Here is a 21905-nt window from a genome sequence, read left to right on the forward strand (position 1 = left end):
GAAGTGAAGAGTACTAGAAATTCAACAGAAGATTAAAAGGTGCAGACTCCCTGAAGGAAGCAAGTCTCATTTTAAGGTTATCTTACCCGAAGCCCGGACTCAATAAATATGTGCATGTTGGTTTTCCTGCTCACAACAGCTTTCTGTCCACCTCGAACTGGAGTTGGGGGGAGCAGAAGGCAGCTCTGGGGTGGTAGACGTGGATCTGGTGCTGGGACTACTGGATTTCTGTCAATCACGTGGCATAAGAAGAGGGGAAAGAACACTGTCAGCTGCATTCCAAGAAGTTACAGTGGCCCTTCTAAAGCGACGAAAGCCCAACACTAAATAATGTGCCATTTGCTTGGATTTTTGTCACCCCCCCAACCATGAAGAGATTATTAGGCTGTTGATTAAGGTTACTAAGACAATATATTTATATTAAGATGAACAGAAAGAGGACACTCTCTTGTTTGATTTCTGAAAATAAATGCCAAGGAGTCTCTCTCAGACCACAGAAGCAAAACTAAAAGGAAGCTTACTAATGTATAAGATATATAAGATTATATATATATATATATATATATATATATATATATTTTTTTTTTTTTTTTTTTTTTTTTTTTGAGACTGTCTTGCTCTGTTGCCTAGGCTGGAGTGCAGTGGCCCGATTTTGGCTCACTGCAACCTCCGCCTCCCGGGTTCAAGTGATTCTCCTGCCTCAGTCTCCCGTGTAGCTGGGATTACAAGCACCCACCACTACATCTGGCTAATTTTTGTATTTTTAGTAGAGACAGGGTTTCACCAAATTGGCCAGGCTGGTCTCAAACTCCTGACCTCAGGTGACCTACTCGGCTTGGCCTCCCAAAGTGCTGGGATTACAGGCATGAGCCACCGTGCCTGGCCTACAAAATATTTTAAAATCTTTTAAGGTCTCAATCTCTGTTTAATCAGAATACAAGATACAGATTTAAAATCCATCCTATCTTTGAATCAATAAGTCTTTAAAACAAAATGGTATCAGGGAAATGCCAAAATAACTGGCCGCTGTCACAGCTACCTCATTTATGGGAAAATCTCACATTGAAATGTATCACATTATAAAGTACCATCTGAGAACTCAGGTGGGTATAATTTTATTTTATTTTTAACGTTTCATTTTTTACTAAAGCAAATTATTAAAACAACCCACAAAATACCTTATCAGATGCAGACACCAAAATTACTGTTTGTTTTTTCCAACTTACTTTTCTTTTTCTGTTAACAGAGGAAGATTTTCACTGATTAAACCGTAACTGAGTAATAGAATGGATTCAGCTGTCATTTCCTGATTTACAATTAATCCCACTGTGATTCGGCGTAAGGTTTCATGAACTTTCCGGGCCAGTTTCAGACTCGTGGTATTTTGTAAGATCTAAAAGCAGAACATAAATGTCATGCTGAGATGACACAGAAATGCATTTTGATGTGTCATAATGGTGCTTTTCTTTTATATATTTGCTTTCTAATATACCTTTGGCTTTCTCCTAATTAAAAAACATTCTTAATGCAATTTCAAACACAAATAAAACAGAAAGTGAAAGTTACCTATAATCTCAACCCGAGGAAGAACCACTGTGCAGGCTTCAGGCTTCTGAGCCTCGGGTTTCCCCCACTCCTGCCCTGTTCTCTGCTGGTGAGGCCTCAGGGCACAATGCCAGAGATATGAGACTTCTAAGTTAACATTAACTCTCCCAGCACACTAACAGGGGTGACTTAGAGGCAAACACACACATGCACACAAGCAACAAAATGTATTCGCTACTCATAGCAAACCACGAGAATGACATGTTGCCATGGCCAAGGCCTCAGGGTCTGATATCTGTTACTGGGCCAAATCAGAGGAACCTAATGGGAACCAGGATCAGCGACCTCAGAAAACACTCAGTGCTTCAGAGTTATTATCTTGCATGAGACATAGTATTAATAACTTTCCATACCTTGGAGGGACTTTGTAAATACATCACGGACATACGTGCTCTGTCGACTCTTTTTCATCCTCAAAATGTATCTAACATTCTTAGATAAGGCTCCGATAAAACTAAATGAATCCTAGGAGTAATTATGGAGTTCATCTAGCACCAGAACATTTAGACCTAGTGTAATTCACGTCAATAGATAGTGCTCTTTGCTCTAGTTTTAGTACACAAAACTTTAATAAATTAACATTTAATTGATGTTCACCTCTGCCATAGGCACAGCAAACAACAGGAAGGTGGATAAATTACTGTCCCTGATCTCCAGGAAGCAGAATGAAACCATGGTAGGAATGTGAACTTTGGATCAGAAAGATCTGGAACTAAACCCCTATCTCTTTAATCATGTTCCTTTCTACCTTTCCAAGCCTGAATTTTCTTATTTGTAAAATGAAAGTACCATCAATCTCACAGGGTATGCAGATTAGGAGAGGTAAGGTAGCAGTGCTTTAGAATATATCAGTAAATGCCAGTTTTCTTCCTTTTGACAACCTGGGAGTGACAATCTGTGTCCAAAAGCTTTCTAATATATATTTACTCCAAATTTAAATCAATTTTTTTGTAAATGTAAATATATATTTTTTAAATAGAGATAGAGTCTTGCTATGTTGCCCAGGCTGGTCTCAAACTCCTGGGCTCAAGCAATTCCTCCTGCCTTGGCCTTCCAAAGTGCTGGAATTACAGGTGTGACCCACCATGCCTGGACTAAAATAAATTCTTAATAAAATTTCAAACATGGACATAACATATAAAGAAAAGTTACTCATAACCTCAACCCCAAGATGTGGCTTATGTGCCTCTAGATTTCTTCACGTTCTTAGCTGCTGACTTGACCCAGCTATAATATTCACCTGTGCTCAATTCTTGTTGCCTTTCTTTCTTATCTCATGGTTTACATTGGGGACTATGACTTTTGAATCAAAGCACTCATGTACTGGCCATATGGTCCTGGGGCCCTAGCACCAAAGGAAATCATGGGTGATCAAGAACAGTGTTTGAGTTTGCCCCACACATCGTTCCTTTTAGAAACTCATGAGATTGTAATGCTGTGATCTCCTGAACGGCATTCAAGTCCTTACCTCTTTTAATGGAAGGATAAGTTTTGTAACCTGATCTTTTCCTACAAACTTGCCCAGGATTTCATAAGAATCGTAACTTTTGCTTCTTCGTGCTTCCATGACTTTGGAGAGGATCTGCTTTACTTCCTTCTCTTCGGCAACAGCACCAAACAACTCATGGTTAAAAATCTTTGGAAGAAAAAGGACAAATGGCAATTATGTGCACTCAGGAAGATACGCCAACATAAGCAGTTACTGAATAAAGGTCCTGGTAGTCCAAATCAAAGAAATACAAGTTGGACTGGACTCAAATTAGATGGAAGAAATTTCTTTTAGAATGCACCTGTTTTCAATGCAATTTAGGGACCAATCACTAAAAAAACAAACACATAACAAACACTTAAAAGTTGACACTAATGGGAAACAAAAGAAAAACCCTTCACAGATGTACATATAAAATTGTATGACTGTACAGACAGGTACTTTTTTTTTTTTAATTTCTTTTTTATCTTTTATTCTTCCTTTCACTTATTTCTGAACAGGTACTTCTTTTTTGATGTTACCCTTCAAGAAGTTCTCAGAATATTTGCAATCTAATTAATTATTTACTTATTTTCTGAGACAGAGTCCCACTCTGTCACCCAGGCTGGAGTGCAATAGTGTAACCTCGGCTCACTGCAACCTCCACCTCCTGGGTTCAAGCTATTCTTGTGTCTCAGCCTCCCAAGTAGCTGGGATTACAGGCATGTGCCACCCTACCTAATTTTTGTATTTTTAACAGAGATGGGGTTTCACCATGTAGCCCAAGCTGGTCTTAAACTCCTGGTCTCAAGTGATCCACCCATCTCGGCCTCTGAAAGTGCTGGGATTACAGGGAGCCACTTTGCCTGGTCTAATGTAAATATTTAAACCGAAATTCAAAATGTTAGTGTCTATATTTTAAAACAAATGAACAAAAGGTTATGTGGCAAATTTCTCTTCACAATCGTAGCCTCCAAATTAGCACATTATCCATTTTTTTTTTTTAGAGTCTCGCTGTGTTACCCAGGCTGAAATCGCACAATATGTGCTCACTGCAACCTCCACCTCCTGGGTTCAAGCGATTCTCCTGCCTCAGCCTCCTAGATAACTGGGATTATAGGTGCACACCACCATACCTGGCTAATTTTTGTGTATTTGTTAGAGACAGGACTTCACCATGTTGCAAGGCTAGTTTCGAACTCCTGACCTCAAGTGACCTGCCCATATCAGCATCCCAAAGTGCTGGGTTTACAGGCATGAGCCACAGTGCCTGGCCCAATTTTAAAAGTTATTATTAATTTCCCACTGTATTATAAATAAAGTTCTGGTGAACGTAACTTATTCCTTAAAAATAGATTCTTAGAAGTGACTGAAAATTTTTTCTCATTTCAAAAGCTCTTGATACACAATGGCAACTTACTTTCTGGAAAGAGCATACCGACTTATGACCTACTTGCAGTGACAGAGTGCTCATCTCGCTTTGGTCTTAGCTTTTTAAACCTCTGCTAATCTAAAAGATGGGGTGTTACATTATTTTCATTTTTACAGGCTATTATTATTTCTTATTTTGTGAACTGATATTTTTATGTCCTTTGCCCACTGAAAATAAAATTGGAATTCCTTTCTGTAAGTCTTACCTCAATCATCATATCTAAACAAGAGTCCAAATCCCCAACTTGCAGCTTGTTGGTGAGGCCTTGCAGCAGCATGTGAACAGTGAAAGTTAGCACATGGACCTAACAAGAGATGCACAGTGAGAATATGAATATTAAGAACATCACACTAGGAAAACATAAGACCTAGGAAGCACCGCAAAGAGAGCACTCCGAGTTTATATGTCTGTTTTTGCCAAGAGAAGCTTCAACAAATGAATGTAGTTATTTCACTACCTAAAATCTTGTAACCAAATGATCACTTCGTACCAAAGATGTTCAGAAACACACTACCATTCTTACGATCTATTGTTGTGACTAAATCAGGCCAGATTTATAAAGAAAAGCACGAGTCTTGAACTTTATTTTTATTTCATTATTATTATTTTTTGAGATGGAGTCTTGCTCTTGTCACTCAGGCTAGAGTGCAATGGCATGATCTTGGCTCACTGTAACCTCCACCTCCCGGGTTCAAGAGATTCTTCTGTCTCAGCCTCCTGAGTAGCTGGGATTATAGGCACCCACCGCCATGCCTGGCTAATTTTTTTGTATTTTTAGTAGAGATGGGGTTTCACCATATTGGCCAGGCTGATCTCGAACTCCTGACCTCAGGTGGTCTGCCCACCTCGGCCTCCCAAAGTGCTGGGATTACAGGTGTGAGCCACCATGACTGGCAGCCAAGAGTCTTGAACTTCAAAAAAAGAAAACTAACCTGCAAATTAAGGAGCTTTCCCATGTTGAATGTAATTAAAGCTTGTAAATAAAATGTTATGAAGGAAACAAGTTTTTGTACCTCATAGCAACCAAGCTGATATTTCCTGAGGGCTTACTACAGGATAGGTAGTATATTAATACCTTATATGTATTAAATCATTTAAGCCTCACTCAACCAATCTAGGGAGTAGGTACTCTATTATCAGCAGTTTTTAGATGAGGAAACTGAGGCACAAAGAGATCATGGGTAGGAATTGGTGGAGTGAGGATTAGAAACCAGAGTCCCAGGCTCCACAACATGTTATCCTGCCTCTCAAGCTTTTTGAAAGCTTTATGCTACTTCTAGTCCTGTGAAATTATCAAGGTAAATATCAGATAATGATCATAGGCTAAGGAAACACATTTAGTTATCAAAACATAAATTGGGTCTTAAAGACAGTTTCCTATGTACCTACTTGTGATCTTTAATTTTTTTTGGTGGCAGAGTCTTGCTCTGTTGCCCAGGCTGGAGTGCAGTGGTGTAATCTTGGCTTATTACAACCTCTGCTTCCCAGGATCAAGAAATTCTTGTGCCTCAGCCTCCCAGGTAGCTGGGATTACAGGTGTGCACCACCATACCAAGCTAATTTATATATAATATGTATATGTAGATGTATATATTTTTAGAAGAGACAGGGTTTCAGCATGTTGGCTAGGCTGGTCTTGAACTCCTGACCTCAAGTGATCCACCTGCCTCAGTTTTCCAAATTGCTGGGGTTACAAGTGTGAGCCACAGCATCCAGACCCTACTTGTGATCTTTAAGTACCTTTTTTTTTTTTTTTTTTTGAGACGGAGTCTCACTCTGACACCCAGCAGTCTGGAGTACAGTGGCATGATCTCAGCTCACTGTAACTTCTGCCTCCTGGGTTCAGGCAATTCTCCTGCCTCAGCCTCCTGAGCAGCTGGGACTACCTGCGCACGCCACCACGCCTAGCTAATTTTTGTATTTTTAGTAGAGACGGGGTTTCACCATGTTGGCCAGGATGGTCTCAATCTCCTGACCTCAGGATCCACCGGCCTCAGCCTCCCAAAGTGCTGGGATTACAGGAGTGAGCCACCACGCCCAGCCTAAGTACTTTTATATACAGATGGTTCCTGACTTACAATGTTTTGATCTATGATTTTTCAACTTTATGAAGGATTTACTAGGACATTGTCTCATCATAAGTCAAAGAGCATCTGTATTTGAAATGTTTGCTATGACATTTATATATATTTTTTGAGACAGGAGCTTGCTATGCTGTCAGACTGGTTTTGAACACCTGGGCTCAAGGTGTCCACTTCCCACTGCAGCCACCTGAGTCACTGGCACTAAAGGTGCACACCACTATGTCCAACTTTCATTTAACTGTAAAAAATCCTTTTAGTGGGGGCGAGGATGAAGAGTGATACTCGAAGAGAACAATTTTGGTACAGTCTATGTGATTAATACTAAAGCTGAAATCAGTTGTTCTCTCAACTCTAATTTAGTTATTTTAACAAATAATACGATAGACTTGAAGAACAGATGGTTAGAGAAAAAAAGGGCTACTCATTGAAATACCTCAGATGTTCCTTAAAAGTGTGTGCATGAATCCTCAAGGACAGAGATGTATTATATCCCTCCTTGTCTGTCAGTTCTCAATATGCCATGTCTCACAATGCTATCGTGGTGGCAGTGGCGCTGAAACGGGGATGGGCAGGAGCTACAGCTCTGAGAGGGGAAGCTTTCTCTCAATTCATTGGAACTACGGTTCTGAAAGGGTTGGCCTAGTCTAGTTGCTTTTCTTTCTGTCTTGCCATTGCTCGGCCCCTGACATGGGCACAACTGCAGGAAGCCCACGGCAGAATGGGAAAAATAAAGCCCCAGTTTTCTAGCTGGAAGATGGAAACAAATGCAAAAATTAAGTGTCAGCAAAGAAATAGAAGATCTAAAGAAAAAAATAAATGAAAATTTTAGAATTGAAAAACCCAGAAATTGAAATAAGAAACTCATTGGATGAGCCCAATTACAGAAGGATATGAAAGAGGGAAGAGTCAGTGAACCTGCAGATAGACTGAAAGAAATTTAAAAAATTATCCCACCTAAACAGAGTACAAGAAGACCAATACATATATATATGAATATAGCCCCAGGAATCAGTGGGAGAAAAACAAACATTCATTTTACTGGAGTCCCAGGAGAGGAGAAAGAGTGCACTGCAGGAAATTTATTTAAAGAAATATCAGGGCCGGGTGTGGTGGCTCACACCTGTAATCTCAGCACTTTGGGAGGGCGATTCTTGAGTCCAGGAATGCGAGACCAGCCTGGATAACATGGGGAAACCCATCTCTACTCAAAATACCGAAGAATTAGCTGGGTGTGGTGGCTAATGCCTGTAATCCTAGCACTGTTGTTATAATAGTTGGGCATTATCTACCTGATGTGGAAGAAGAAAAGAAAAGAAAAGAAAAGAAAAGAAAAGAAAAGAAAGGTTGGAAGGAAGCAGTACAATATTTTTAAAGGAAAGAACTAAGCAGCTAAAAAGAAAGAACTATTAAAGCAAAATTATATATCCAGCAACAATATGTTTCAGGAATGAAGGTAAAAGGAAGACATTTCACAGAAGAAAGAAAACTTAGGAGGCTGAGGCACGAGAATTGCTTGAACCCAAGAAGTGGAGGTTGCAGTAAGCCGAGGTTGCACCAGTGTACTCCAGCCTGGGTGACAAAGCAAGACTGTGTCTTCAAAAACAAACCAAAACAAAAAACAAAGAAATATTGGCTGAATAGTCTTCAAATTTGGTCAAGAAGCTCAGCCAATGCCAAATAGTAAACCCAAAGAAATCCACACGTAAGACACACCATGATCAAACTGCTGAAAAATAACAACAAGGTCTTTAAAGCCATCAGAGAAAAACAGCATATTTTTTAGAGGGGGACAACAAATTGAGTAACTCATCAGAAAGGTAGGAAGGGATGTTTCATAGTTTACAGGTGTGATGATTGGGTTTTCATGTTTATATGTGAGACGAGTTTCCCTCAAACCTTGAAACAACAGTTGGGCATTATCTGCCTGATGTGGAAAAAAAAGAAAAGAAAGGTTGGAAGGAAGTAGTACAGTATTTTTAAAGGAAATAACTAAAGAGCTAAAAAGAAAGAACTTAAAGCAAAATTATACATCCAGCAACAGTGTGTTTCAGAAACGAAGGTAAAAGGAAGACATTCATAGAAGCAAGAAAACTAAGAGAATCTGTTCCCACCATGCGTGCTCCACAGCATTGCTAAAGGACACCCTCTAGACTACAGCAAAATGATACTAGAAAGAAGTGTGGAAATTCAAAAATGATGGAAGAACAGCAGAAATCGTAAATACCTGGGTAGAATAGACTACTCGAGTGCTTAAAACTTGTTTGACAATTATAAGCAAAAATTGTAACACTGCCTAATGAAGTTTTCAACATGGAGATGTTAATATATAAAGAGCTATAATACAAAGGGTGAAGGGCAAAGGGACCTACAGGGAGATATGGTTTCTACATTCCACTTGAATTGGTAAAACACCGATTCTCAGTAGATTATTGAAAGTTCAGTTAATATATGGTAATCTATAGAACAACTACTAAAAATCTATACAAAGAAAGATAGTCAAATGAATATGACATTTCTTAGTGTGTTAGACTTACAGTCTATAGGAACATTATCTACCAACAAACTAGGATGTACAAGGTAAAGTTAATTACCAGGAGTCTTAATCGTGTAGATGGTATCAAAATTGTTTTCTTCGAGCATCATTCTTCATCCCTACCCAAACAAGTAACATGGCTGCTTACTTGAAAAGAACAAGCTGCAGTGTTCCTCAAACTTTAAATTGCCCAGGGATCTTATTAAAATGCAGTCTCTCACAAGACCCCCGATGCTGCTGATACTGTTTGTCCAGGTGCCAGGCTTGGAGCAGCAAGAGGCTAGATACCACATAACCACTCAGAATGCTGTGTATTCCACTTGGTGATCTTTTATTTTTTGAGACAGGATTTCACTCTGTAGCCCAGGCTGGAGTTCTGTGGCACAATCACAGCTCACTGCAGCCTTGACCTTCCAGCCTCAAGCAGTCCTCCCACCTCAGCTTCCTGAATAGCTGGGACTACAGACATGTGCCACCAAGATTGGCTATTTTTATTATTATTTATTGTAGGGAAAAAGTCTCACTATGTTACCCATGCTGGTCTTAAACTCCTGGCCTAAAGCGATCCTCCCACCTTGGCCTCCCAAAGTGCTGGGTGTACAGGCATAAGCCACTGTGCCCAGCCTCTTATTTTATAACTTACATTTTATATTCCGACTCTTAAACAAATGTGTATGTAAATTATTGCTCCCACCAGCGATAATACAGTTAATACACATTCAAAAAGAATTATATTAAAATAACACAGAGAACACAAAACTTGATATGAAGTAATTTGAGAGAAAAAGATAAGGCATGTAACCCAGGCCTATAAGGATCTTTTAAAAATCTGATATAGGAACTACTTAAATAACAGATTTCCTTAATACTAATTACAAGCTTTTGAATATTATTGCTTGGTGTCTCAGTGGATCAAATTTATTAAAGACAGGCCCAAAGTTCCATAACTTGCAGTGTTCAAGCTGCAATTTACCTGGTATCCACGGACAAGGGTAGTCTGTAATTCTTTTAAAACATATTGGAGGAAGTGCACACCAAGATCCTCTATTATTTTCGCAAGAGTGCTGCGTGCAATGTCTCTGATTTCTTGTGCTCTGTTCTTGAGTAGGGCACATACTTTCAGCAAAATACTAGAAAATGAGAAGTTGAAAAATGACTAATCAAATAAACAGAAGCAATTAAACATATAAATATGCTTTTGTCTCTTACTCCTAACTCAAATTTCCCTGTTAAGATTCTGAACCACAGCCAAGTTATGACAGTACTCTTCCTCTTCTTGACCAAACAGATTCAAAAGTAACGAAGAAAAGAACCAATTTTTGAGTTTCACTAAACTTCTAATTTGTTACAAAACATACCTTGGCAGATTAGCTTCCATAACTTCTTGTGGAAGGGACTGCATTAGTTTAACCATGGCAAAAGCTAATGGAACTCGAACCACTTCCTCATCATTCACAACCTTTGACTTGATGAGCTTGTGTTCTTCTTCCCTTTTAGTCTGTAAGAAAAATTTAGGTTAAACTAAAATGAAAATAAATGGATCAGTGATCTACCAACACTGCAACCTTGCATTTGAAAGATAAGTTTTCTAGAAGGATGATTATAAAAAAAAAAAAAGAAAGGAAAAAAAGACAGCTCTTTCTGTAGATCTTCAGCCCATTTCTAAGTTTATTTAAAAACAAACCAAATCTCTAATTTGAGGATAACCCTCTAAAAATTATAAAAATGACAGGAGTTAAGTAAGAATATTTTTAAGTAAGAAGTAAGAATGTTCTACGTTTCAAAGAAGCCATCAGAAAAAAATAAAGCCAGATTTTCACCAATGTGGTTTAAGACTGCTGTGAAGTATAGGAAACTCATATAAAACGTGTGTCAGTTGGAACTGTCAAGTGTTTGAGTGACACTGTTGGTATATAATAAATACAGGGCCTCACATAAAGGTTTATTTACAAATATACAAAATATAAATCAATATTTTATACCAGGAGTTAGCAAACATTTTGTGAACAGACAGCTTTATGGGCTCTGTTGAAGTTACTCAACCCTGCTGTTGTAATGAAAAGGCAGTACTAAACACTATGTAAACAAATGGGTAACTGTGCCCCAATAAAACCATACAAAAACAGGCCACAGGCTAGATTTAGTCCCTGAGCCATATTTGGCCAACCCATGTTTCACCTTGAGAAGAAAGGAAAGGCTCTGGCTTCACTGCTAAATGGTATCCCTGTTAACTAGGAGAAAGATGAAATTTGCGTAGTGCAGAACTGACCAAAAAGTAGAAAAGGGAAACATATTCTAATTTTTAATAACCTTTGTTGGGACATGAGAATCTCTTAATAACTACTTTGGAGAATAGAAAAGCATTTATCTACCACATCACAATCATAAAGAAGGAGCGTTACTGCTTAGTTGCAGCAGGATAAGCCTGAAGTTGATGAGACAGAAGCAGAGAGGTGAATTATGAAGTGCTGAGATAAAAGGAAATCTAAAAGCTGAAATCAACCAATAATCACTAAGACCCTCAGTCTGACAGGGCCCCACCAACACCAGAATTCACACAGACCTGCTAGACCCCGAATAAGGTTATTACCGTAGATGCAAGGCATTTATGTAGCCTGGGTAGAATATCCCCAGTTATGGCTCCTTGGATATTTTTCATTGTTCTCTCTAATTCTTCCTTGTTTTGAGGAAGGAAAGAGACGGGCTTTGTGATACACTCGGATTCTTTGGTTGATGTCCCTCCAGACTCAGCTGGGTCAGGGGTTCCCGGTTGTTCGCTGTCTGACAAACTCTTGCATGTATTTTCCTTCTCTTCCTCATTCACATGCTCTAATTCCATGGCCTCAGGCTCTGGTAAGTCAATTGCTTCAACTGCATCTATGTTTAAGAAACAGCAAAAGGCACCTTAAATCAAATAAGGAAACCACACATTTGTGGTAAAGAGTTTTTCCCACTAACATCCAACTTCTGGTAAAAAAAAATCTAATCAGCAACTGTGGGCAGGCAAGGTAAGTGCTGAGGAAAGAGCTGTAAATGAGAAGGCTATGGGTTTTGCTTTCTCACAGTTGACAGTTTAATGAGAGAGAGACAAATAAACTGCCAATTATAAAAGAACACAGAACAGCAAGTACAGGGTAATTGGGGAACACACTGGAAGGCGTGGCAAGAATGTCTTAACCAAACCAAGTACCTCCATTCATGAGCATGAAAATCCTAATGACAGCCAACTGCCTATACAGTCAGTTTCTGTTATGCGATCACAATAATTTTACAAGTTAGTGGGGCTTCCCCTTTTCCAATTATCTGAAATAGCTGATATAGGTAAGCCCTTGAATGTTTGGTAAAAGTCAGCTATAAAACAAACTGTGCCTGGTGTTTTCATCAGATGATCAACTGCAGATTCAACTTCTTTATTTTTTTCTTTTTTTTTTTTTTCTTTTGAGACAGAGTCTTGTTTTGTCACCCAGGCTGCAGTACAGTAGCGTGATCTTAGCTTACTGCAACCTCTGCCTCCTGAGTTCAAGCAATTCTCGTGCCTCAGCCTCCTGAATAGCTGAGATTACGGGTGTGTGCCACATGCCCAGCTAATTTTTTGTATATTTAGTAAAGATGGGGCTTTGCTATGTTGACCAGGCTGGTCTCAAACTCCCGGCCTCAAGTACCTTGGTTTCCCAAAGTGCTGGGATTACAGGCATGAGCTACTGTGCCCAGTCTAACCGTAGATTCAATTTCTTTATGGTTAGAAATCTATCTGGATTTTCTATTTTCTTTTAAAGTTAGTTTTTGTATTATTTTTTTCTAAGAATTTGTACATCTCAGCCAAGTATTCAAATTTATAAATACAAAGATATTCACTTAATTGTGACCCTTTTTAATTTCCAGTCATGTTTATTATGTATTCTATTTTTACAGATCAATCTTGTCAGGAATTTGCCAATTTATAATCTTTAAATAATTTATTTTTATTTTTTATTTTATTTTTAAGACACAGGGTCTCACTCTGTCACCCAAGCTAGAAGGTAGTGGTGCTATTATGATCATAGCTCACTGCAGCCAACTCCTGGACTCCACTGATCCTCCTGCCTTAGCCTTCCAAGTAGCTGAGATTATAGTTGTGAGCCACGGTCCCTGGCTCAATTTATAATCTTTTCAAATACTTATTTTTAGCTTTGTTGATCTTTTCTATTGTATCTAGTTTGTTTTTCACCAATTGCCCCTCTAATTTTTTTTTTTTTTTGAGACAGAGTTTTGTTCTTTGTTGCCCAGGCTTGAGCGCAACGGCACGATCTCAGCTAACGGCAATCTCCACATCACGGGTTCAAGCGATTCTCCTATCTCAGCTTCCCGACTAGCTGGGATTATAGGCACCTGCCACAACACCCAGCTAATTTTTGTATTTTTAGTAGACACAGGGTTTCACCCTGTTGGCCAGGGTGGTCTCAAAACTCCTGACCTCAGGTGATCTGCCTGCCTCGGTCCCCAAAGTGTTGGGATTACAGGCGTGAGCCACCGTGCCTGGCCTGCTGCTCTAATTTTTCATTACTTTTTCCTTACACTTTCTTTGCATTCATTGTGTAATGCTCTTCTCACATAAGAAGGTGATAAAATTGGATTTTTACATAAATAATCTACAGCTTACATTTTTTTCACTAATACAATTTAGACTAGCCTTCTCTTTTGTTAAATAAGGTTTTCCAAGAATACTTAAACCATTTATTTTAGGCTCCCTCCAGACTCATTAACTGATCTTTGCTAGTAAGAGCAGACAAAGGGAGTAAGTTGAATTTTGCCATCTGTAATTCATTATCATAAACTATTCAAGAATAAGACGAAAATCTAGTTTAAGAAAGTTTAAGGAACTTACTTTCTTCATTCTCAATTTTTCCCATTTGTTCTTCAAGAGTTTTGTGGTCAAAGCGGAATGCTTCTAACACTATTACTAGCAAACTGTTAAAAAAAAAAAAGTACACAGAAATGTTCATTCAATTATTAATATCATTAGACTACAGAAGGAGAGGGAATTTAAACACTAATAAACATTACAATTTTTTTATTAGTATTTTTAATTTTGACCAGTATTAGCATAATCTTATTAATACAAGGTAAAAGTAAATTGAGATTACAGAAAGACTAATTCAGAAAATATTTTTTAAATTACATTTAAAAAACAAAACAAAAATAGTAAGTTTGACCACACCTGACACCCAGCTTTTGATTGATCTGTCCTGTTTGTAAGACATGAATAAAATGTTTCAAGTAATATATATATGCCGACCAAGAGAGATGTTTGCAAATGGCTCCAATAACCTCTGTGGCAGCAATGGTTATATTTTCATGCTGTAAAATAAATCGAGAGCATCAATGCAGAACAAGTATTTGCTAATAAAATGCAAGGCTAACTCAGCATATTGAAAAACTTAGTAGGTTCTCGTTAATTATAGAAGAGAAAGAATAGTAGGTTCTTGGTAATTATCGAAGAGAAATAATGCCCAAACTATACTCATTTTTACCTCTAACCCTTAGAAAACATGCTATCAATTTAAAGGAATGACATCATCCTTTAAAGGCTATTAACATATTTTGGACTCTCCCACTCAGACCTCCCCAATGGGTTCAAGACTACAGAAAGCGAATGAAATAAATTCAATGTAGAAAAACTGGCAAATGACAAACACTATACGTTGTGCTACTCAGCCCTCAAAAGTACACTGTGTGCAGTAGGGGTTGAGGTGAGGGAGATCATCAGGAAAAATAGCTAACGTATGCTGGGCTTAATACCTAGGTGATGGGTTGATAGATGCAGCGAACCACCATGGCACATGTTTACCTATGTAACAAACCTGCATGTCCTGCACATGTACCCTGCAACTTTTATCAAAAAACAAAAACAAAGTACACTGCCTCAGAGACATCTCTTTCAGGCCATGATGAAAATATAGAGTGGATTTACCTTTATACCTTAAACTAGAAAAATAGGGAAAATATATGAAACAATAGTTTCCAAACTTTGGATATCAATCACTGCAGGACAATGATCTCTTAAAGAAAGGAAAGAAATAAAGTGAGGCTTGTAATTACCCCAATTTACTGTATGGAGAGAACTGTTAGGCTGCAGCACAAGAAGAGAGGCCCAAAAAGAGCCCAGTGGTCTTCCTGAGTTAGGGAACAGGGTTGAGGCTATGATAGCTACAGTCCACAAGGCACAGCACCAGAAAGGAGAGCTGCACAGAGGGAAGCTGTAGAGAGCAAGCCCTTTGAGTTCAGCTTTTTAATGAGCCGTAAGTGTGCGTAAGGAAGACACAGGAAAGGGACCAAAGAAGGGAACAGGCAAAACAATCATCAAAGACCATATAAGGCTGAGAATAGTTCACAGTCCTATCAGCCAGAGTGAAATACCTCATGCTACACAGGGCATTTGGTATTCAGGTCCTTAGAACGGTAGTGTCTCAGTAGCAGGGCTACATTAGTCCTAGACTAAAGGCTGCTCCTGCCTAAGAGAGCCTGAAAGCAAGACTCCAAAAAATTAGACTATTCACAAGTAACCTAACTGCATCTGAGAATAATTCTCAGGAATACTTAAAGACATCCAAATGTACCCAACACCCAGTAGGGTAAAATTAATAATGTCTGGCACCTAATAAGAAATTACAGCCAGGCATGGTGGTGCTCGCCTGTAGTCCCAGCTACTCGGGAGGCTAACGCAGGAGGATCACTTGAGACCAGCCTGGGTCAACAAAGCGAGAACCCCATCTCTACAAAAAGTAAATTAAAAATTAGCCAGGTGCAGTGGTGTACACCTGGAGTCCCAGGTACTTGGGAGGCTGACATGAGAGGATAGTTTGAGTTCAGGAGTTTGAAGCTGCAGTGAGCTATGATCATACCACTGCACTCCAGCCTGGGAGACAGAGTGAGACACTCTGCAAGTTTTCTAGTAGCCTTGGCAATAATTATAAAATTCTCATATGGATATAAGTGGTTAAAAATTAATATTTAGAAAAATAAAAGTAAGAGGAAAGCATGAGCATGTTAAGGAGAGACATGAAAAATATTTTAAAAAGATGAAATTGAACTTCTAGAGATACAAAAGACAATTCTGAGAGGGAAGATATACCGGATGGGATTTACAGCAGATTAGACAATGCAGAAGAAAAGATTAGTGAACTTGAAGACAGAGCAGCAGAAAAATGAAACCCAGAAAAAAAAAGATGACAAAAACAAAGCAAAACAATACAAAAACCTCTGAGTTATGGGGTAACCTCCAAGTGACCTAATAATGTACACTGGAGTCTCCAAAGGCAAGAAGAGGACCCAAAAATATTTAAAGAAATAATATTTGAAAATTTACAAGTTTGGCTGGGAATGGTGGCTCAACCCTATAATCCCAACACTTTGTGAGGCCACCGTGGTGGGGGTGGGATCACTTGAGGTCAAGAGTTCGAGACCAGCCTGGAAAACATAGTGAAACCATGTCTCCACCAAAAAATACAGAAAATTAGCCAGGAGTGGCAGTGTGTGCTTGTAGTCCCAGTTACTAGAGAGGCTGACATAGGAAAACCACTTGAACTCAGAAGGCAGAGGTTGCAGTGAGCTGAGATTGTGCCAGTGCCCTCTTGCCTGGGTGACCGAGTGAAATTCTGTCTCAAAAAAAAAAAAAAATTCAAGTTTGATGCAAACTACATATCTATATATTCAAGAAGGTCAAGGAACTCAAACACAAGAACCATAAAGGAAACAACACTAAGCACTCATAATCAAATGGCTTAAAACCAAAGGTAAAGAGATACATCTTTAAAAGCAATTAAGAAAAACCCTATGAAAAAATTCACAGACACTGTTCTACAAGGGCCAGGCCAAACAACAACAGCAGCAAACAAAAAACAGAACCAAACCAAGATAAACCACCCCAAACACAATACAATTACATTTGGGGGAACAAAGTTAAGAATAACTTCTCTTTGGAAACAATACAAACCAGAACACAGTTGAGCACCATCTTTAACATACTGGAAGGAAAAAAAAAAACTAATAAACCTGTCAATCTAGAATTCTATACCCAATTATATTATCTTGCAAAGACAAAGACAAGAAAGGACAAACAAAAGCTGCAAGAATGAATCACTAGTAGACCTGTACTACAAATTTAAAGGAATATATCTTGTAAGATATAAAATGAAGGCCAGGCGCAGTGGCTCATGCCTGTAATCTCAGTATTCTGGAGGCTCAGGTGGGAGGGTTGTTTGAGGCCAGGTGTTTAAGACCAGTTTAAGCAACATAGAGACCCTGTTTCCAAAACACACACACACACACACACACACACACACACACACACACACACATCCCAAAACAAAACAAAACAACAAAAAGCCTTTGTTTCCTACCACAACAAATAAATACTTTAAAAATATAACTAAAAGAAGAATAATGATGATAGATGAATATCTGGATCTTCACAAAGAAATGAAGAACACCGGAAACTATAAATATGTAAGCAAATATAAAAGACCTTTTTTTTTTATTTTCAAAAAGCTCCTTAAAAGATAATTGACTACTTAAAGCAAAAATGAGAACAATGTACTGTGTGGTTTAAAATGAATGGAGAGGCAAAAACCTATGACAAAAATCCCTCAATAACTAATAAGCCAATGGAGATAAAATAAAATATCAAAAAAGTACAATTAATCCAACAGAAAAAAGAGAAAAAAAATTGTGTCAAATGGAAAAATAACAAGACTCAGATCTAAACACAACCTTATAAATAATATTTTTAAATGTGAATGGTCTAAATACCAGTTAAAAGGAAGACATTGTCAGATTAGATAAAAAGCAAGACCCAGTTAAAAGCTACCAATAAGAACCCAACTTTAAAGGTAAAGTCACAATTAGGTTAAAAATATAAGGCTAAAAAAGGATATACAGAGGGGTGTGGTGGCTCACACCTGCAATCCCAGCACTTTGGGAGGCAAAGGTGGGCGGATCACCTGAAGTCAGGGGTTCAAGACCAGCCTGGCCAACATGGTGAAACCCTGTCTCTACTAAAAATATAAAAATTAGCTGGGCGTGGTAGTGAGCACCTGTAATCCCAGCTACTCAGAAGGCTGAGGCAGGAGAGTCACTTGAACCTGGGAGGTGGAGGTTACAGTGAGCCGAGATCATGCCCCTGCACTCCAGTCTGGGTGACGGAGTGAGACTCCATTTCAAAAACAAGAATATACCACGTGAACACCAACCAAAGCTAAGTATTTCTGTTTTTCCATCTATTCACCATTCATATTTCAATGGTATTGAACAGTTGGGTTGTGCTTACGAGCTTTTTAAACTAGAATAAAAGGGGGATATCTTTTAACTACTTAGATAATTCTTTTAAACATTTTGAATATCCTGAAACAATAGAGGTAACCTATTATTGCATAAGGCTATGCAATCAACAGTATAAATTTCAGTCATCAATCCTGACATTACTGAAATTAGATCTGATTTTTTTTCTATGACCATTTAATAACGCCTTTCAGTAATCTTTTTTTTTTTTCAGACAGTCTCTCTGTCACCCAGGCTGGAGTGCAGTGGCATGATCTCGGCTCACAGCAGCCCCTGGTTTCAAGTGATCCTCCTGCCTTAGCCCCCAATGTAGCTGGGATTACAGGCATGTGCCACCACACCTGGCTAATTTTTGTGTTTTTGGTACAGATGGGTTTTTGTCATGTTAGCCAGGCTGGTCTCAAACTCCTGACCTCAAGTGATCCACCTGCCTCGGCCTCCTAAAGTGCTGAGATTACAGATGTGAGCCATGCGCTCAACCTATGAATCTTTTTAACCAATAATTACTTATCTAGTCTTTACTATGTGCCAGGCACCATTCTAGGCACTGTGTAATATAAAGGTTAAAACAGTCCTAAGTTTGAATATTAGTTCTGACTCTGGGCATCTTTGAAAAAGTTGTACAGCCTCACTTCTTCTCAGATTACTCTCCTGTAAAATAGTAGTTGAAGAATAGTCCCTACCCTAGTCCATAGGGTTGACTTGTAAGAATGAAGCATTTGAAATAGTGCCTGGTAACTGGTATAGTGTTAATGATAACTACTATTTTGTTTCATTTCTTGTAAGTCATTTGGGAAAATAATGATTGCTCACTAGGGGAGTTAACCAGATTTAAGTCCTTTGACATGAAAAAAAAGTATGCAATTTTAATAATGTGATAATTTCTAGGAGGAAGAATATTTTGTGGTTGGCCTTTGTGAGCTAATAATAGTGAAAATACAAAGAGCCACCATTTATACAGAATTTACTATGTGTCAGGCACAGTTCCAAGAGCTTTAGAACTATTCTAAACCTCTAATTATAGTGATGACATCGACATAAACACCACCAACTCCATCTACATTTTGGCAAAGTGTATCATGGTATGGGAAGAGGGTCCTTGGTTTCTAGATCTAATGACTTACCTTGAGCATTTTCTCATCAAAAATTGGAGTCATGGCATAAGGCATGATGTAATTCTGAAGAGATTTAGAAGATAGAACAACTTTGCCTTCCATTAGTTGTTTTGCCAGTTTCTTCAAGGCTCTTGCTCTTCTGTGAATCTACGAGTTAGATGAAATATGAATTAGTTACCAAACAATCTCACCTACAACCTGCTCCATTTTAGTATCATATTCTCTTTTCATGAAAAGATTAAAGGAGTGAAACACAGTCCATGTGTTACATGAGTAAACACCTGTGCCTTGATTTGCTTTCAGAGATATAATCCATAGCATTTGCTTAACAAGGGGCCCAAAGCATTTATACTTCTTAGGAAATGGCAGAGAAAAGCAACACTATTATTAACTGTGGTTTTTTGATACCACCAAAGAAATTAGAATCCAGGAAATGATCATCTTAATGCAAATCTCCATGCTGATCATAAAGACAAAGGAAAGAGAAGCTTAAACCTTTTGGGAAAGTTAAAACATGTCTTTCCAAATGAGGTAGAACTGTTTGAAATATGTATGCTTATTTCATAGGTAGGAAAAAGCAGAACTGTCTTCTACCTGAATGTGCTTCATGTTCTCAAAGAAGTCCATTTCTGGGTCGTGGTAATGAGTAAGCTGTACCAAGTCTTTGAATTCCAGTTGGTTTGGAAAGGTTTGAATTAAACAGGAAAGTATTGTGGTATAATCCTGTTGAATACTCTGTAAATATGAAGTAGAGAAAAAACTATTTTATGTTAAAAAGAATTTCTTCTGAGACAACATGAGGAAATAGAAAAAGAAATAAAATTTTAAAAAGTAAAATATTTTCACTGTACAATAAAAAAAGAAAAATCAGGATTGCTTGAGCCCAGGAGTTTAAGAGCAGCCTGGACAACATGGTGAAATCCTGTCTCTCCAAAAAATACAAAAATCAGCCAGGTGTGGTGGTACACTCCAGCTTGGGAACAGAGTGAGACCCTGTCTCAAAAAAAAAAAAAACACCTGACAGCTAGATAAAATCAAAAGTGACTGGTGGCCGGGTGTGGTGGTTCACACCTGTAATCCCAGCACTTTGGGAGGCCAAGGGAAGTGGATCACTTGAGGTTAGGAGTTCGAGACGAGCCTGGCCAACATGGTGAAACCCCAACTCTACTAAAAATACAAAAATTAGCTGGGTGTGGTGGTGCATGTCTGTAATCCCAACTACTCAGGAGGCTGAGGCAGGAGAATCACTTGAACCCGGGAGGTGGAGGTTGCAGTGACCCAAGATTGCACCACTGCAGTCCAGCCTGGGCAACAGAGCGAGACTACGTCCCCCCGAAAATAAAAGTGACTGTTTTTCTAGTCCCACTAATCTGTTAAAAATCTGGTGACTATTTACTCAATCAAGTATTCTCATTAAATGCACTAAGCCTGACTACTTTTCTATACAACAGTAGCAAACATGGGGAAACAAAAGAAAACACAGCCTCAGACAGTAAGGCTTAAAAGACAAAGTTATATACCTCTGTCTGGCTCTTCAAACCTTTCCTCAATCTCTCCAGGAGCGAACGGTGGATGATTTCTCTATAGTCTTTCTCTGTGACATTCAAGGCAGCTAGCTTTTTGATGATACTCATCAGGCACATGCTGGCATTATCACTTAAAGACATATCTCCTAACTGCAAATAAGGGAAAAAAATTATTCCCTGTAATAACTACAATATGGAATATTATTTCCCAGTGTAAGTATCTACATTTTGTCACTGCATTTGTAAAATTCTGTCACTGCATTTGTAAAAATTCTGTCACTGCATTTGTAAAAATCCCTGCTAAGCAAGTTCCCACAAATACTTCATACCTAAGGGAGAACAAAATGTAGGGCTATGAGGAATATAATACTGTGAATAGCTGAAAAACCACACTTTCCAAGAAATGTCGTTTAATTTCAGACAGCACTATGAAATGTCCTTGTTAATTAGTTTTACTTCCCAAAGCAGATAGCCTAAAAGGTTCACTAAAGCCAGTTTTCAATATTCAGTATCAGGTCATTACTGAAAATGACAGAATTGGCTGCTATAATTTTGGTTAGTTATTCCAGAGTTTGTGTTTGAAGAATGTCAAAGTGAGTGCAGGGAAGGTAACCCCGACTCAGCCAGCCAGGCAGCAACTTTTAATTTTTTGTGCTGAACTTTGGCATAATTATGAAGAATGAGTATAAAATGGGGAAATTATTTTTTCATATATTACATAATCCTTAACATTAGATGAATAACTATAAAATGACACAAAGAGATCACTGATGCCACTACATGGTTAACAATAATCAAAGGTTTCATTTTCCACATTGTTGGATTTT

General features: G+C 38.4%; 1 protein-coding gene and 1 non-coding gene across 2 annotated transcripts in view; one reads left to right on the forward strand and one right to left on the reverse strand.

The window, feature by feature from the left end:
- UTP20 (UTP20 small subunit processome component) overlaps positions 1-21905 on the reverse strand; it is a 115814-nt gene that overhangs the window by 25519 nt on the left and 68390 nt on the right. Inside the window, exons 36-47 of the mRNA XM_064379927.1 lie at positions 21073-21228; positions 20147-20287; positions 19562-19699; positions 14320-14459; positions 13987-14069; positions 11713-11999; positions 10481-10620; positions 10096-10252; positions 4711-4809; positions 3074-3241; positions 1227-1393; positions 87-228 (exon numbers count right to left, since the gene is read on the reverse strand). Of these exons, the coding sequence (XP_064235997.1) occupies positions 87-228; positions 1227-1393; positions 3074-3241; positions 4711-4809; positions 10096-10252; positions 10481-10620; positions 11713-11999; positions 13987-14069; positions 14320-14459; positions 19562-19699; positions 20147-20287; positions 21073-21228 (1818 nt within the window). The remainder of the gene's footprint in view (positions 1-86; positions 229-1226; positions 1394-3073; positions 3242-4710; positions 4810-10095; positions 10253-10480; positions 10621-11712; positions 12000-13986; positions 14070-14319; positions 14460-19561; positions 19700-20146; positions 20288-21072; positions 21229-21905) is intronic.
- LOC135276279 (small nucleolar RNA U13) lies at positions 8417-8519 on the forward strand. Its single transcript, XR_010343855.1, has one exon. It is a non-coding gene; the product is annotated as a small nucleolar RNA U13 (small nucleolar RNA).

The sequence above is a fragment of the Aotus nancymaae genome, unplaced genomic scaffold (genome assembly GCF_030222135.1).
Source record: "Aotus nancymaae isolate 86718 unplaced genomic scaffold, 86718_ANA_hifiasm-v0.15.2.pri h1tg000021l, whole genome shotgun sequence".
Classification (NCBI taxonomy): Eukaryota; Metazoa; Chordata; class Mammalia; order Primates; family Aotidae; genus Aotus; species Aotus nancymaae.